This window comes from Uranotaenia lowii, chromosome 3, assembly GCF_029784155.1.
Source record: "Uranotaenia lowii strain MFRU-FL chromosome 3, ASM2978415v1, whole genome shotgun sequence".
Lineage (NCBI taxonomy): Eukaryota > Metazoa > Arthropoda > Insecta > Diptera > Culicidae > Uranotaenia > Uranotaenia lowii.
In genome coordinates, this window is record NC_073693.1 from 325,934,669 (window position 1) to 325,950,887 (window position 16,219).

The following is a 16,219-nucleotide window of genomic DNA, read 5'->3' on the forward strand; positions in this document are numbered from 1 at the left end:
CGCTCCAGGGCATCAAAATAAGTATTTTTATTTGTCACTCCAGTCTTATCAATCCGAGTATCGAGGATGGCCCACAGATTTTCGATGGGGTTCAGATCAGGACTTTGTGGAGGCCATTCAAGGGGTTTGATGCGGCAGGAACGGAAAAATGACTTCGTCAGCTTGGCCGTATGCTTCGGATCGTTATCCTGCTGGAAAACGAAGCGCTCTTCGAGGCGCGTCTTGTTGAGTTTCCCGCAGGATATTGGAATATGACTGAGCTGTCATGATTCCGTCAATTTTTACTAAACTGCCCACCCCACCCCAAGAAAAGCACCCCCACACCATCACGTTACCTCCTCCGTGCTTGACTGTTCCTTGAATATGGCGGTCTTGGAGCTCCTCACCCGACTTGCGCCACACACGATCCCGCTTTTTGCGGTTGAACAGCTCGAATTTGGATTCGTCGGTCCACAACACTGTTTTCCAGTATTCAAGTGGTTTATCGGCGTGTTCCTTGGCGAACTTGAGCCGCTTAGCCTTGTTCACCTGGCTGATAAAAGGCCTTCTCACTGCGATCTTGCTATGGTACTCCTTCGCATGGATGCGGCGACGGATAGTACGACGCGGTACCGAAAGTTGGAGCTCTTCCTGTATCTGCCGGATCGTAATTTTTGGGTTTTTCTTCACCTCAAGAATGATTTTCTTGTCCGTTCTGGCATCTGTCTTGGGCTTTCGTCCTCTTCCCGGGCGATCCACCACCGATCCGAATGTTTTCATCTTCTTCAGGATTTTTGATACCGCTGTCTTGCTGATTTCATAGTGCTTGGCCACCTCACGGTGCGTTTGACCGTTATCGACATCACGAACAACCAGTCTCCGGATAGACCACGGAATGGAATTAGAAATTTTTGCGTTCTCCATATTTTTCAACTTTTTCGAATGTAGACACCTGTTTGAACACTCCAGAGCCAAGCCAGTTGTTTATGAAACGTCAAAATACACAAAACAAACAAATTCGAGGGGCCTCGCAATGGAAACTTATCGAAATTATATCGATTTTTGAGTTGGACACTTTATTTTGCCCATTTTTTTTTTTTGAAAGTTAACTGTTTTTTTTTTATTTGAAAAACTTTCTTTTTTACCAGTGCAACATTCACAAAAATTGAAAAGAACATGATAAAAAATATTTTATAAATGACTACGATGTGTTTTCGTTGAATTTAAACCAGAAAAATAAAAGAAATGATTAAAAAATAATTTGGACACTTTATTTTGCCCCTTACTGTATGTATGTTCAATTTTTGTGTTTGTCCAAAACCCAGAAAAGCGGGCAGAAAGTCGATTTTTGAAGCGCTCATTATCATCCAAATATTTCATCGTGTTCCGTCATTTTTAAGCTACATGAAACCATGAAAATGATAGTCATAAGTTTACCCGTTTAGGAGTTTGCAAAGAAATGCTGAGAAAAGTTTGAATATTTTTTGAATATTTCGCAAAGATTTGCTTACATTGAAAAACGAATATATTTTCTAATCGCGAATATATTTTGCTTTGCAATTATTTTTATATTTTTGTTAGGCAAATTTTACACCTTATGTAAAAAAAAAAGATTTTTGGAATAAAGTTGAAATTTTTTGTATGGAATCTAGTTCCAAAAAACGATAAATATTTTTGGTTTTTCAATTTCAAATATTGATAAAAAAAACTCTTATTTTACATTGAATAGATTCCCACATTTCTGGACAACAAAATATTGCAAATTGGGCTACCTTATTTTTGCCATTTTTGGAGAAAGATTTCAAAGAGTTGAACCACTTTTTTCTTCAAATTTGACTTCTGAGCCTATAACCTCCCGGATCACGAACTAAATTGATATTTAATTGGATCTCTAGGTTGAGTTTTCTCAAAAATCCATTCATAAAACATCCTTTTAATATTTTGAAGCACTATGAATATGAATATCTGTGTTATTTTTTCAATAAAGAATAACTCTCAAAACACAATTAAATTACGGTTTCTCAAATATTCTTCTGATTATTGAGCAAATCAGAGAACCTTTTTTGCTGGTTCATGAGAACCAATTGAAACTCGAAAAATAGTAAAAAACTTTTATGGTATTATTTTGAAGATAAGCAATATGACATAAAATAAAAAATAAAAACTTAAAGTTAAATTGGAAAATTAAGAAAATATGAAGTACAAATTTTGTTTTCCTCGTTTAAAATGTAAATATAATAAGTATTTTGTGTTAAAACAACCATTGGTAGAATCAATGATCATTTTAAAAAAGCCTACATACTTTCATTTCGAAATTTTGATCAGTATTGGTGAAAATGTTGAATAATCATCAACTGTCATAAAAATTCTATATTGACACGTTAATAAATGAAAAATTAAAAAAGTTATCAGCACCAGAGCGTTGCATGTCAAACTTTTTTGATTTCATTTCATATGTATTGTAATTTTGTGATAATTTTAGATTCAATGAACCTTTGTAGGATATGAGAGTTTTTGCAGCAATCTGAAGGAATATTTTAATATAAAAATTTACTTACTAAGCCTTGACAAATCTATAAATTTTAACAGTAACAACAAAAAAACAGAAATTTCACAGAAAATATTCAAATAATATGTTATTTTAGTGAAATTATAATCATTGAACAATTTTAAAAGATTTCAGAGCGAAAAATGTTGAAAACAGACTTTTTGCCAGGTTTCTTGAGAATTGGACCACTGTGCGCTGCCAAAAATGACTTTTTGCTTTCATATGTTTTTGCGATGCCTTTTGAGTCACCAAGTATCATTGTAAATCCATTAAAAAGTATTTAAAAATGGCAGACCATGCTTTCTGAAGCTATTAATAATTCCATGAAATGTTTTTGCAAAGGTTATATAAATCAATAAATTCCCTGGCTATACAAAGTAGTTTTTTGAGAATATTAATTCTCATCCTACGAATACAAAACTTTCAAATAAGCAGTCAAATACGCTTAAATTTGAATTTTTTTTTTTGAAAAATAAAATATAACATGAATATCTTATCTGGGATACAAGTTAGGTATGAGCTTTGTTCACATGAATTGTACTGCAACAATCAAGGAATATTTCTCATCAAGAATTAAATACTTTTGAACTTTCAGTATATCTCTGGCAATTTTTGAATATTTTTTTTTTATTTTCCCATACAAGTTTCCATCCAAAATAAATGCTCGTTGCGCTGATTCAGGACAGGATGGGTCGCTTTCAATTTTTTTATTGCTGTTTCCGGCAAGTTATGGGAGGTTTAAAAATCCTGGTAACTGGTGTAAACAATATTGTTGAATTAAAATGCATTTATTGTTTAAAAAGTATTTTTAGCTGCAGTATTTTACAACAGGGAATATTTGAGAATGGTGAGAAATAAAGCATAACAACACTCATTTGACCGACACACACACAAGTTAAAATTAGTAAATTTGATGCGTTTGACTGACTTATTGGTTTTTCATGAGAAATTCGTTTTCCATGTGAAAGAGCAAGACAACACACTTCCAAGGTATTAAGGATGGCACACGTTTCCTCATGGCCCACGATACCCCACTCTCCCTTAACATGTTTGAGCACATGAGTCGGTCAAATCGTTTATTATCTGTACCATTATCTGCACAAAAGCAGAAATATTTTTATAAAAATTAGTAGATGTTAAAGCAAAAAACCGTTTATACAATCTAAATATATTTTTTTAGAGCATTTTGATACTCTATGTGTGCATTGGATTGGAATTAAAATTTGCACGCGGGGCTTTTAAAGGGCGAGCAATTGATTTCAGGTTTCAAAATTTGTGTAAGGCGCCCGCCAAAGGGGTCGTCCATATTACCTGTACACTATATTTTTGGAATATTGGCGATTGAAATGAGAATTAGCACACGGGTGTTTTTCGAGACGAGCAATTTATTTCAATCATCAAATTTCGTGTAAGGGGTCGGTAAAGAAGGTCGTCTATATTGATTGTTCGTTGTTTTTAGGGATATTGACGTTATTATACGGGTTTCGAATAAAAATTGGCACACGGATGTTATAGGAGATGGGCAATCGAAATCAGGTATTCAATTTTGTGTAAGGTGCTGGCAAAAGGGATCGTTTACAGTCCATGAAGCATTTCTAATTTAAAACTTTGTATTAGACGACGGAAAAAGGGGGCATCCATATCAACTGTGAAATGATGCTATTCATCGGATCGAGACAAAAGTTCATACACGGATGTATTACAGGGCAGACAATGCTGATTACAGATTTCAATTTTTGTATTAGACTACAGGAAGAGGGGTCGTTAACTTTTTAACCCTTTAATGCATGACTTTTTTAAAATGAGAATAGCAGTTATTGATTCAGTGAAATACTAACATTTTAATTCGAATAACACATCTGAACAGGTTTGAAGTCGTTATTTTGAATATCATAAAAGGAATGGCCCTTCAAATTTTCAAAATAATTATATGTTTTCGATCGTGAGATTGATGTTTTGTAATAATTTTGGCTATTTTTCGGTCTCGGGATTCTTTAAATTATTGAAAAATAATTTTGGTATTGTTTTTCGACTGGATGATTTTTAATTTTTGGAGATTGAAACGGCTTATTCAGTCATTTGTGGGAATAAAAACGAGTTATTTTTATTATTGTCCAAACGTTTCGGCCATTTATTGTGGCCTTCTTCAGTGGGTAACTGTAAATTTATTGTAATTTTGTAACATTGTCTAAATTTGTGTTATGTGAACATATTTTGTACTCACTAATTGTCAGGTTCGTTTTTAGTCTAATTTTTGTGGTAATTAAATATTGTAGTTCGAATTTTGTCTGTGAATACTGTATCAAATATGTTAGTTTGAAAAATTGAACGTTTCCTATTTTTTTAAACTCACTGCGTCGAAAATTGAACCGCAACGCTTCACCATTAGATAAACTGTGCGGCAGCGCTTTGTTTACTAATGGCTACTCGGATTTTGTGTGTTAGTGTTTTGATCGTGATTGGTTATTGCTATATTACTAACATTTGTTTTTTGTTTTCGTGTGGTTGTACATTGTAGGATGTTTGCATATGTGGAACTGAGGTTGTTTACGTCGGTTCTAAAGTTTAATGTGTTCGTGTTTGTGTAGATGTGACACATTTCCAGGATTGGGAGAGCGCTCGATCTTCTGGTTCTATCAATGACTCTGGCTTTCTCGAGATTTGCTACACGGGATGGAATAGATGATGTTTGGTGTTTCAGATGAAGCAATCGGTAATGAAGCATCGCTAATTGCATTCCAAAGCCACTTGGAATGTTATTGCCACGAGCCAAAGACCCGATTGCTTCATCTGAAACACCAAACATCATCTATTCCATCCCGTGTAGCAGCTGCCCAAAACAGTACATCGGTATGAGTCGTAACAACTTGAAAACAAGACTCGTTGGACACAAGTCAAACATCAAGAAGTATGAACAGCTATCTACACGGGATTCCACCCAAACGAACACCGAGAAAGCGAGCATGAGAGAGAACTGTACCGCTCTTCTGGCTCATATCATTGATGAAGGCCACACGATGGATCTCGAGAAAGCCAGAGTCATTGATAGAACCAGAAGATCGAGCGCTCTCCCAATCCTGGAAATGTGTCACATCTACACAAACACGAACACATTAAACTTTAGAACCGACGTAAACAACCTCAGTTCCACATATGCAAACATCCTACAATGTACAACCACACGAAAACAAAAAACAAATGTTAGTAATATAGCAATAACCAATCACGATCAAAACACTAACACACAAAATCCGAGTAGCCATTAGTAAACAAAGCGCTGCCGCACAGTTTATCTAATGGTGAAGCGTTGCGGTTCAATTTTCGACGCAGTGAGTTTAAAAAAATAGGAAACGTTCAATTTTTCAAACTAACATATTTGATACAGTATTCACAGACAAAATTCGAACTACAATATTTAATTACCACAAAAATTAGACTAAAAACGAACCTGACAATTAGTGAGTACAAAATATGTTCACATAACACAAATTTAGACAATGTTACAAAATTACAATAAATTTACAGTTACCCACTGAAGAAGGCCACAATAAATGGCCGAAACGTTTGGACAATAATAAAAATAACTCGTTTTTATTCCCACAAATGACTGAATAAGCCGTTTCAATCTCCAAAAATTGAAAAATAATTTTTGAAATTCATAATGTATTTCAATACGATTTTGCAAATTCTTCCAAATCATGTAAATTTCGTGCAGGAAGGTGTTTGTGATTGATTGAGGATAAAAAAATTTGTTACAATTTGCAAATCTGAAGAAAAAGCGTCGATTTTCCAAAAACTACTTTTTTCAAAAGAATCAATAAATTTGATTTTTGCAATTTTTCCACATACTTTGTTCAATATGTCACACACACATTAAAATATCGTTGTGAAAAAACATGGACTAATTTCTTTTAACCTCAAGAATATTTTTTGTAAATATATCACTCAAAAGTATCCACACGTTTCCAAGATATTTGAATTTTGATTAGTGTTGTTTTAAAAATTAATTAGTGTTGTTTTTTCACAAACTCCTCATTATGTACATATTAAAAGTTACAGCGAAACATAGTTCGAACGAGAACAGCTAGTACTTCATAAATATTCTAAAGAATATTTCCCAAAAACAGTTCCACTGAAATTTTATTTTATTAAAAGTTATGATCCGGCCAAATCCGGCGGATGGTTGGAATTTTTGTGAAAATTTCCCTTAAGATAATTATTATTCCAGTTGCTCAAACCTGCTTAAAACCTAGCACGGAAATTAAATCAATTTCTATGCATATACAGAGTTATGCTTAGAAGAAAGCGTTTGAATTTTTTTCGAGTTCAGTCTTAACAAAGTCTCTTCTTAAACTTCACCTGATTCAGGTTTATGAAACTGTTTACATTACTAATTGTATTAAAATGTAAAACCAACTCACCTGTTGCACATTCCGCCACTGGTCGCTGATGCCCTTGTCAAACTCGAGCGAGTTGTGTTCGATTTCGCCGCCATAGTTGCTGTTATCGGCCAGGCCCGGCTTCCCCAGCCGTTCCGGATCATCCGGCTGGGCCGGCACTTCCGTCCCGTAGAAGATCAGGTTCCACTGGGTTATTTGAGCTGTTTGATGATGTTCCGGTGAGTTGATTGTTTTTTTTTTTTGGTGGAACACCCGGATCAACGAGGTGTGAATTGATGGAACGTCGGCAACGTCACGGTTTAGGAACGACGATGAGATGATAGTAGAGAAAACGTGGGAGAGAAAAAAAATAACATTTTATTTAGTCGGTAACATGAACTGACGCTTGATTACAGATTCAAAGCCCGGTTTGTCCGGTCCTCTGGATGGGAGTTTGGGTTCTGTTTCTAGCTGAGGGACTCTTTCCGGTGTGCTGCAACGGTCATGTTTGCATGCAGCATTTTCACTCTCAATTTGCAGCGCGCTTGTTATGCAAACTTTGCCATAAACGGCACACCTTTTTTTCGAGGGACTTCGGGGACGCAAGGACACTGGACAGGAATTGGATGGTGTCGTTTTTGGGGGACCGGAATGGGTTTTTAGAAAATTGTGTGCTTTTCCAGGTGCACTATTCAAGGACTCATTCGTGTTGAATGAATATTTCTATCAACTAGGTGACATGCAATACAACACGACATTATTCTACATTGAAAATTATGTTATCATATGATGAACATCGAACACACATTTTAATTGTTAGTTGTTAGCTAATGTAGTTTAAGCGTAAGTGATTTATGAAACATGCTAAGACACACTGATATGAGACTAATCTAGTAAAAATCTAACACGAAATAAAAAAAACAACATCCAAACAAAACCATTTTTCTCAATTTAACTACAATTATGGAAGATAAAAAAACACAATTCAAGGCAGCAAACAGCTTGAGGCAGTCAAATTGGAAGGGATTCAACTTTTTCCCCTTACAGCCAAAAGAATTCTCCTTCAGTTAAACTTTCCCTCAGGCAGCAATATTTTCTTTCTCTTTTTGTTTAAGCTCTGTTTCCCGAGGCAAGCAAAAAAAAACCCAACTGACCACCAAACTAACTAGTTTCAAACGGTCAAACGTTGGAACTTTTCCCCTGTTCCAGGAAAAAGGACCAAGAAAAAGTAAAACCACAACAGTAATTTTCCACAGCCGCTCGCCGCGGTGGACGGAACATAAGTTTCATACCATTTTTTTTCATCATCTACTCGTCTTACCTTCTGGCCGGTTAACAGGCAAAACCGCACAAAGTTCTCGGGCCCTTGAAATTTTTTTTGCAAAACAAATGACGAAAAAATCCATTTCAGAAGACCACTTACAGATGGCTGAAGGTATTTGCGTTTGGGAATTAAAAAAGTTTGTCAAATACTCGACACTTTTAATTTGATTATTGTTAATAATTATGTTAATTTTTTTGTCATTTTTGTACCATTTGTGTGCCATTTTTGTGTCATTCTTTGGCCATTATTTTGCCATGTTTGTGTAACTTTTATAATCTTTGTGTCATTCTTCATTCGTTTAAATCATTGTATTTTGTATCATTTATCTATCATATTTGTGTCAATTTTGAATCATTTTTGTATCATTGACACAATGATACAATTTCCGTTTTACTCCACTGTCATTTTTGTCATTTTTGTGTGATTTTTGAAACAATTTTCTGTCATATTTGTGTGTGTTTACATGTCTTTTTATGTCATTTTTGTGTCATTTCTGCGTAATATCTGTGTCATATTTGTGTCATTTCTGAGTGATTTTTGTCATTTTTGTAATTTTTGTAATTTTTGTAATTTTTGTATTTTTTGTAATTTTTGTAATTTTTGTAATTTTTGTAATTTTTGTAATTTTTGTCATTTTTGTAATTTTTGTCGTTTTTGTCATTTTTGTCATTTTTGTCATTGTTGTCATTTTTGTCATTTTTGTGATTTTTGTCATTTTTGTCATTTTTGTCATTTTTGTCATTTTTGTCATTTTTTTCATTTTTGTAATTTTTGTCATTTTTGTAATTTTTGTCATATTTGTCATTTCTGTCCTTTTTGTCATTTTTGTCATTTTTGTCATTTTTGTCATTTTTGTAATTTTTAATTTTTGTCATTTTTGTCATTTTTGTCATTTTTGTCATTTTTGTCATTTTTGTCATTTTTGTCATTTTTGTCATTTTTGTCATTTTTGTCATTTTTGTCATTTTTGTCATTTTTGTCATTTTTGTCATTTTTGTCATTTTTGTCATTTTTGTCATTTTTGTCATTTTTGTCATTTTTGTCATTTTTGTCATTTTTGTCATTTTTGTCATTTTTGTCATTTTTGTCATTTTTGTCATTTTTGTCATTTTTGTCATTTTTGTCATTTTTGTCATTTTTGTCATTTTTGTCATTTTTGTCATTTTTGTCATTTTTGTCATTTTTGTCATTTTTGTCATTTTTGTCATTTTTGTCATTTTTGTCATTTTTGTCATTTTTGTCATTTTTGTCATTTTTGTCATTTTTGTCATTTTTGTCATTTTTGTCATTTTTGTCATTTTTGTCATTTTTGTCATTTTTGTCATTTTTGTCATTTTTGTCATTTTTGTCATTTTTGTCATTTTTGTCATTTTTGTCATTTTTGTCATTTTTGTCATTTTTGTCATTTTTGTCATTTTTGTCATTTTTGTCATTTTTGTCATTTTTGTCATTTTTGTCATTTTTGTCATTTTTGTCATTTTTGTCATTTTTGTCATTTTTGTCATTTTTGTCATTTTTGTCATTTTTGTCATTTTTGTCATTTTTGTCATTTTTGTCATTTTTGTCATTTTTGTCATTTTTGTCATTTTTGTCATTTTTGTCATTTTTGTCATTTTTGTCATTTTTGTCATTTTTGTCATTTTTGTCATTTTTGTCATTTTTGTCATTTTTGTCATTTTTGTCATTTTTGTCATTTTTGTCATTTTTGTCATTTTTGTCATTTTTGTCATTTTTGTCATTTTTGTCATTTTTGTCATTTTTGTCATTTTTGTCATTTTTGTCATTTTTGTCATTTTTGTCATTTTTGTCATTTTTGTCATTTTTGTCATTTTTGTCATTTTTGTCATTTTTGTCATTTTTGTCATTTTTGTCATTTTTGTCATTTTTGTCATTTTTGTCATTTTTGTCATTTTTGTCATTTTTGTCATTTTTGTCATTTTTGTCATTTTTGTCATTTTTGTCATTTTTGTCATTTTTGTCATTTTTGTCATTTTTGTCATTTTTGTCATTTTTGTCATTTTTGTCATTTTTGTCATTTTTGTCATTTTTGTCATTTTTGTCATTTTTGTCATTTTTGTCATTTTTGTCATTTTTGTCATTTTTGTCATTTTTGTCATTTTTGTCATTTTTGTCATTTTTGTCATTTTTGTCATTTTTGTCATTTTTGTCATTTTTGTCATTTTTGTCATTTTTGTCATTTTTGTCATTTTTGTCATTTTTGTCATTTTTGTCATTTTTGTCATTTTTGTCATTTTTGTCATTTTTGTCATTTTTGTCATTTTTGTCATTTTTGTCATTTTTGTCATTTTTGTCATTTTTGTCATTTTTGTCATTTTTGTCATTTTTGTCATTTTTGTCATTTTTGTCATTTTTGTCATTTTTGTCATTTTTGTCATTTTTGTCATTTTTGTCATTTTTGTCATTTTTGTCATTTTTGTCATTTTTGTCATTTTTGTCATTTTTGTCATTTTTGTCATTTTTGTCATTTTTGTCATTTTTGTCATTTTTGTCATTTTTGTCATTTTTGTCATTTTTGTCATTTTTGTCATTTTTGTCATTTTTGTCATTTTTGTCATTTTTGTCATTTTTGTCATTTTTGTCATTTTTGTCATTTTTGTCATTTTTGTCATTTTTGTCATTTTTGTCATTTTTGTCATTTTTGTCATTTTTGTCATTTTTGTCATTTTTGTCATTTTTGTCATTTTTGTCATTTTTGTCATTTTTGTCATTTTTGTCATTTTTGTCATTTTTGTCATTTTTGTCATTTTTGTCATTTTTGTCATTTTTGTCATTTTTGTCATTTTTGTCATTTTTGTCATTTTTGTCATTTTTGTCATTTTTGTCATTTTTGTCATTTTTGTCATTTTTGTCATTTTTGTCATTTTTGTCATTTTTGTCATTTTTGTCATTTTTGTCATTTTTGTCATTTTTGTCATTTTTGTCATTTTTGTCATTTTTGTCATTTTTGTCATTTTTGTCATTTTTGTCATTTTTGTCATTTTTGTCATTTTTGTCATTTTTGTCATTTTTGTCATTTTTGTCATTTTTGTCATTTTTGTCATTTTTGTCATTTTTGTCATTTTTGTCATTTTTGTCATTTTTGTCATTTTTGTCATTTTTGTCATTTTTGTCATTTTTGTCATTTTTGTCATTTTTGTCATTTTTGTCATTTTTGTCATTTTTGTCATTTTTGTCATTTTTGTCATTTTTGTCATTTTTGTCATTTTTGTCATTTTTGTCATTTTTGTCATTTTTGTCATTTTTGTCATTTTTGTCATTTTTGTCATTTTTGTCATTTTTGTCATTTTTGTCATTTTTGTCATTTTTGTCATTTTTGTCATTTTTGTCATTTTTGTCATTTTTGTCATTTTTGTCATTTTTGTCATTTTTGTCATTTTTGTCATTTTTGTCATTTTTGTCATTTTTGTCATTTTTGTCATTTTTGTCATTTTTGTCATTTTTGTCATTTTTGTCATTTTTGTCATTTTTGTCATTTTTGTCATTTTTGTCATTTTTGTCATTTTTGTCATTTTTGTCATTTTTGTCATTTTTGTCATTTTTGTCATTTTTGTCATTTTTGTCATTTTTGTCATTTTTGTCATTTTTGTCATTTTTGTCATTTTTGTCATTTTTGTCATTTTTGTCATTTTTGTCATTTTTGTCATTTTTGTCATTTTTGTCATTTTTGTCATTTTTGTCATTTTTGTCATTTTTGTCATTTTTGTCATTTTTGTCATTTTTGTCATTTTTGTCATTTTTGTCATTTTTGTCATTTTTGTCATTTTTGTCATTTTTGTCATTTTTGTCATTTTTGTCATTTTTGTCATTTTTGTCATTTTTGTCATTTTTGTCATTTTTGTCATTTTTGTCATTTTTGTCATTTTTGTCATTTTTGTCATTTTTGTCATTTTTGTCATTTTTGTCATTTTTGTCATTTTTGTCATTTTTGTCATTTTTGTCATTTTTGTCATTTTTGTCATTTTTGTCATTTTTGTCATTTTTGTCATTTTTGTCATTTTTGTCATTTTTGTCATTTTTGTCATTTTTGTCATTTTTGTCATTTTTGTCATTTTTGTCATTTTTGTCATTTTTGTCATTTTTGTCATTTTTGTCATTTTTGTCATTTTTGTCATTTTTGTCATTTTTGTCATTTTTGTCATTTTTGTCATTTTTGTCATTTTTGTCATTTTTGTCATTTTTGTCATTTTTGTCATTTTTGTCATTTTTGTCATTTTTGTCATTTTTGTCATTTTTGTCATTTTTGTCATTTTTGTCATTTTTGTCATTTTTGTCATTTTTGTCATTTTTGTCATTTTTGTCATTTTTGTCATTTTTGTCATTTTTGTCATTTTTGTCATTTTTGTCATTTTTGTCATTTTTGTCATTTTTGTCATTTTTGTCATTTTTGTCATTTTTGTCATTTTTGTCATTTTTGTCATTTTTGTCATTTTTGTCATTTTTGTCATTTTTGTCATTTTTGTCATTTTTGTCATTTTTGTCATTTTTGTCATTTTTGTCATTTTTGTCATTTTTGTCATTTTTGTCATTTTTGTCATTTTTGTCATTTTTGTCATTTTTGTCATTTTTGTCATTTTTGTCATTTTTGTCATTTTTGTCATTTTTGTCATTTTTGTCATTTTTGTCATTTTTGTCATTTTTGTCATTTTTGTCATTTTTGTCATTTTTGTCATTTTTGTCATTTTTGTCATTTTTGTCATTTTTGTCATTTTTGTCATTTTTGTCATTTTTGTGTCATTTTTGTCATTTTTGGGTAATTTTTTTTATTTTTGTCATTTTTGTGTCATTTTTGGGTCATTTTTGTGTCATTTTTGTGTCATATTTGTGTCATTTTTGTATCATTTTTCGACAACTTTGACAATATAACCAATTTTGACAATTTTGACAATTTGGACAATTTTGACAATTTTGACAATTTTGACAATTTTGACAATTTTGACAATTTTGACAATTTTGACAATTTTGACAATTTTGACAATTTTGACAATTTTGACAATTTTGACAATTTGGACAATTACGACAATTTTGACAATTTTGACAATTTTGACAATTTTGACAATTTTGACAATTTTGACAATTTTGACCATTTTGACAATTTTGACAACTTTTTAAAAATTTGATTTTTGTTAAAAACCAATGATTGACCTTACTATGGTGTTTTTTGTTCTCCTGCTGCACAGTTGTAAACTTATTATAGTGGAGGTGTTGCTAAACATTCTTCTTACGAAAAGTCAGGGGTTTTCAGCCTCGAAAAAACTGTGTTTTTTCCCCAGACTATTTACGATACCTACCTTCATTTATGTTTCATTAAACTTTGTCTAAACATTGCAACCAGAGTTTCACTTGTTGTCTATTCCCATCCCACTGAGCTGCACGCTGTTGCCATTGGACATATTTTTCCAAAACTCGCTGCTCTCTGGCCAACTTTCTTAATTTAGTTTGATGCATAAGTTCTTTCCAAGGCAAAGCAGAGCTTTCGCTCCTTTAAATTTCTTCCACCCTTTGGCCGTTGTTCCCTGGAGAGATGCTAGCTACTTTTCCTGCAAGATATTTTGCAATCTTTAACTGAATGATGTTTTTCGTTTATTTTTTGTTGCCCACTTCTGGCCAAGAAACAAGTGCCCTGGAGAAGCATTTTTCCTACTCCGTCCACCAGAAGAAAGATACTTCAAGCTTAGAGATAGAACGGCGAGCGCTACCATTCAAGAAGCTCCATTGAAAGTGAAATTTGAAGTGTATCAGTTCTAGCTGGCTGGCACAAACCAACCATTTTGGGTGTGTGCTGTTGTTGCCTAGCAAGTCAAGTTGACGCCATTAGCTAATTAGCTCCCGATGTTGGGGAAGTTTTGAGCAACTTTTACGTTTCATCTTCTCCGCTCGATTTGTTTACGCTAGCTTGGAAGCAGTTTTGCGAAAAAGTCTGAAGAAACTTTCAAGTGCTCTTATGATTTGAAGTAGCAAGCGTAATGGTTGAGTGCTCAGAAGAAGATTAGAATCGATAAGTTAAAAGAATGACTTTTTGAAGTTTTTTTTAAATAGTCAAGACTATCATAATTGACACAATTTTACAAAAAATCGGTTCAAATCTATCCTCAATAACTGGGTAAAATCATTAAAACGTTATTTTTAGGGTGGAAATCCTGATTAGTTCCTTGTATGTATTATTATGAAAACATTGAAATAAGTTATTTTAAAGCTTCTATAATGTCGACTTGAATGAATCCAAATATCGAAAGACAACTTCTAAACTGTGTCTTGATTGCATTAGCTATAAAGCTCGTCAGTCAGGTTTGGCGAAATTAACTATTTCTTTAGTGCAGAAACTGATATAACCCTATGAAAGCACTGTATTAGCGTTGGTTGGTGCTATAGTGTTGGCGGCGGCAAAAATGCTAGGAAAATGCCAAACGCGTTCAAATGAAGCACGATCATGCGGAATTTTTTTTTTGGATTTTTCTTTGGCTTAATTTTACTGCCATGATACTAATTTGCTTCTTGTTGATATTTCACTTATGCATATTACGGACAATGACTCTGCTTATGAACCTAACAAGTTCGCATAAAATCTATAAAAAAAAGTCCTATTAGAATCGATTTTTAGCAACCGATGCCCAAAATTGCATTAATCCAGTATCGATCAATGCTAATGTGTTAACATGGCATAATGGCATAATGCCACTGTACTGCCGTAATCTGGCAATCTGACGTATGCGCCAGCGAGTAAAATTTTCAGTACGGAGCTTTTTGCAAAAACGTTTTTTTATTGAGCCTCCGAGCATATTTCAATAATTGAATCTGTAAACTATGAGTTTAAACGTTGAGAAAACATGGCCAAATACATGATTTGTGGAAAAAGGTTCATTAACGGAAGTTATGTTACCAACGTCATTTTGTTGTGGAAATAGCTATTATTTTTCACTGATTCTAAGACCAAATGACGTACATCCATAGTAGCATGCGACGAACCAGATACTTTCTTTCACAATTAGTCAAATATTCTCAAATAATCTGGTAATAGAACAGGTGCCTGGACTAGCGAAGCGTGAAACGAAGCATTCGGAATCTGTGGCAAACAGGAAACGGAAGCATAATGTGATCCTCACAACATATATGTAAATGTGAATTCAATTGCTCGAATCACATTTCCACAGTGAGGAGAACGAACTAACTAGCTACCACTAGTAATTTAATAGTAATTTTAATTAGTAGAATTGAAGAATTAGACAAAGACAGTCTTTTATTATGGTCCTCACACTCACTGTTACTTTGAGACGTGATCAAAGCGTTGCAAACATATTTTTTTTTATTAAACTTACGTCACGTTGAGTAGAAATGGCGCATACGTCATTTTGTTTTCAAAATGTTATGATGGTATGTTTTAACATTTCTGAACATATTTTTATGTTATTAGGTCGAGTTTGGTTTCTTCTATCGTTCAACTGCAAAAAAGACAAATTGGTAATTTTGGCGCATACGTCAGATTGTCAGATTACGGCAGTAGTCCTTACATAGTGCTGAAAAGCATAAAAGCATGCTATATATGCTGGTATAAAGCTGTTTAAATGCAAAGCTTTAGTGCTTATCTCAAGTAACCATAAGCACTAAAGCTTTGTATTTTTATAGCTTTATACCAGCATTCAAGTGCTAGATTACACTATATCAGCACATCAAGTGCAATTTTGCATTATAACAGCCCTTCGAGTGCTATGCTGCATCATTAAGGTTGCCATAATTTTTTTTCAGCTCGTATCCCGGCCGGACAAACTGAGCAATTTTTATATATTTAACCTGGCAAAATCCGGGCAAATTTTGTCAAAACTCCGAAATTTCACAACAAAAATCAGGAAAAACATTAAAAAAAAATTTTTTTTTTCATTAAAACTCATCAAAAGATTTTGAACCGTATTTTAGGCTTCCAAAAACCTTTCATAATTTTTTTTTTAAAACTTGCTAAAAAAAAATTCGTTTCGG

General features: G+C 31.4%; 1 protein-coding gene across 1 annotated transcript in view; it reads right to left on the bottom strand.

Annotated features, from left to right (window-relative positions):
- Positions 1–5,445: 5,445 nt before the first annotated feature.
- The window catches only part of LOC129753809 (furin-like protease 1, isoforms 1/1-X/2), an 83,675-nt gene continuing 72,901 nt past the window's right edge, over positions 5,446–16,219 (bottom strand). Inside the window, exons 12-13 of the mRNA XM_055749658.1 lie at positions 6,949–7,127; positions 5,446–5,604 (exon numbers count right to left, since the gene is read on the bottom strand). Coding sequence (XP_055605633.1) covers positions 5,446–5,604; positions 6,949–7,127 — 338 coding nt within the window. The remainder of the gene's footprint in view (positions 5,605–6,948; positions 7,128–16,219) is intronic.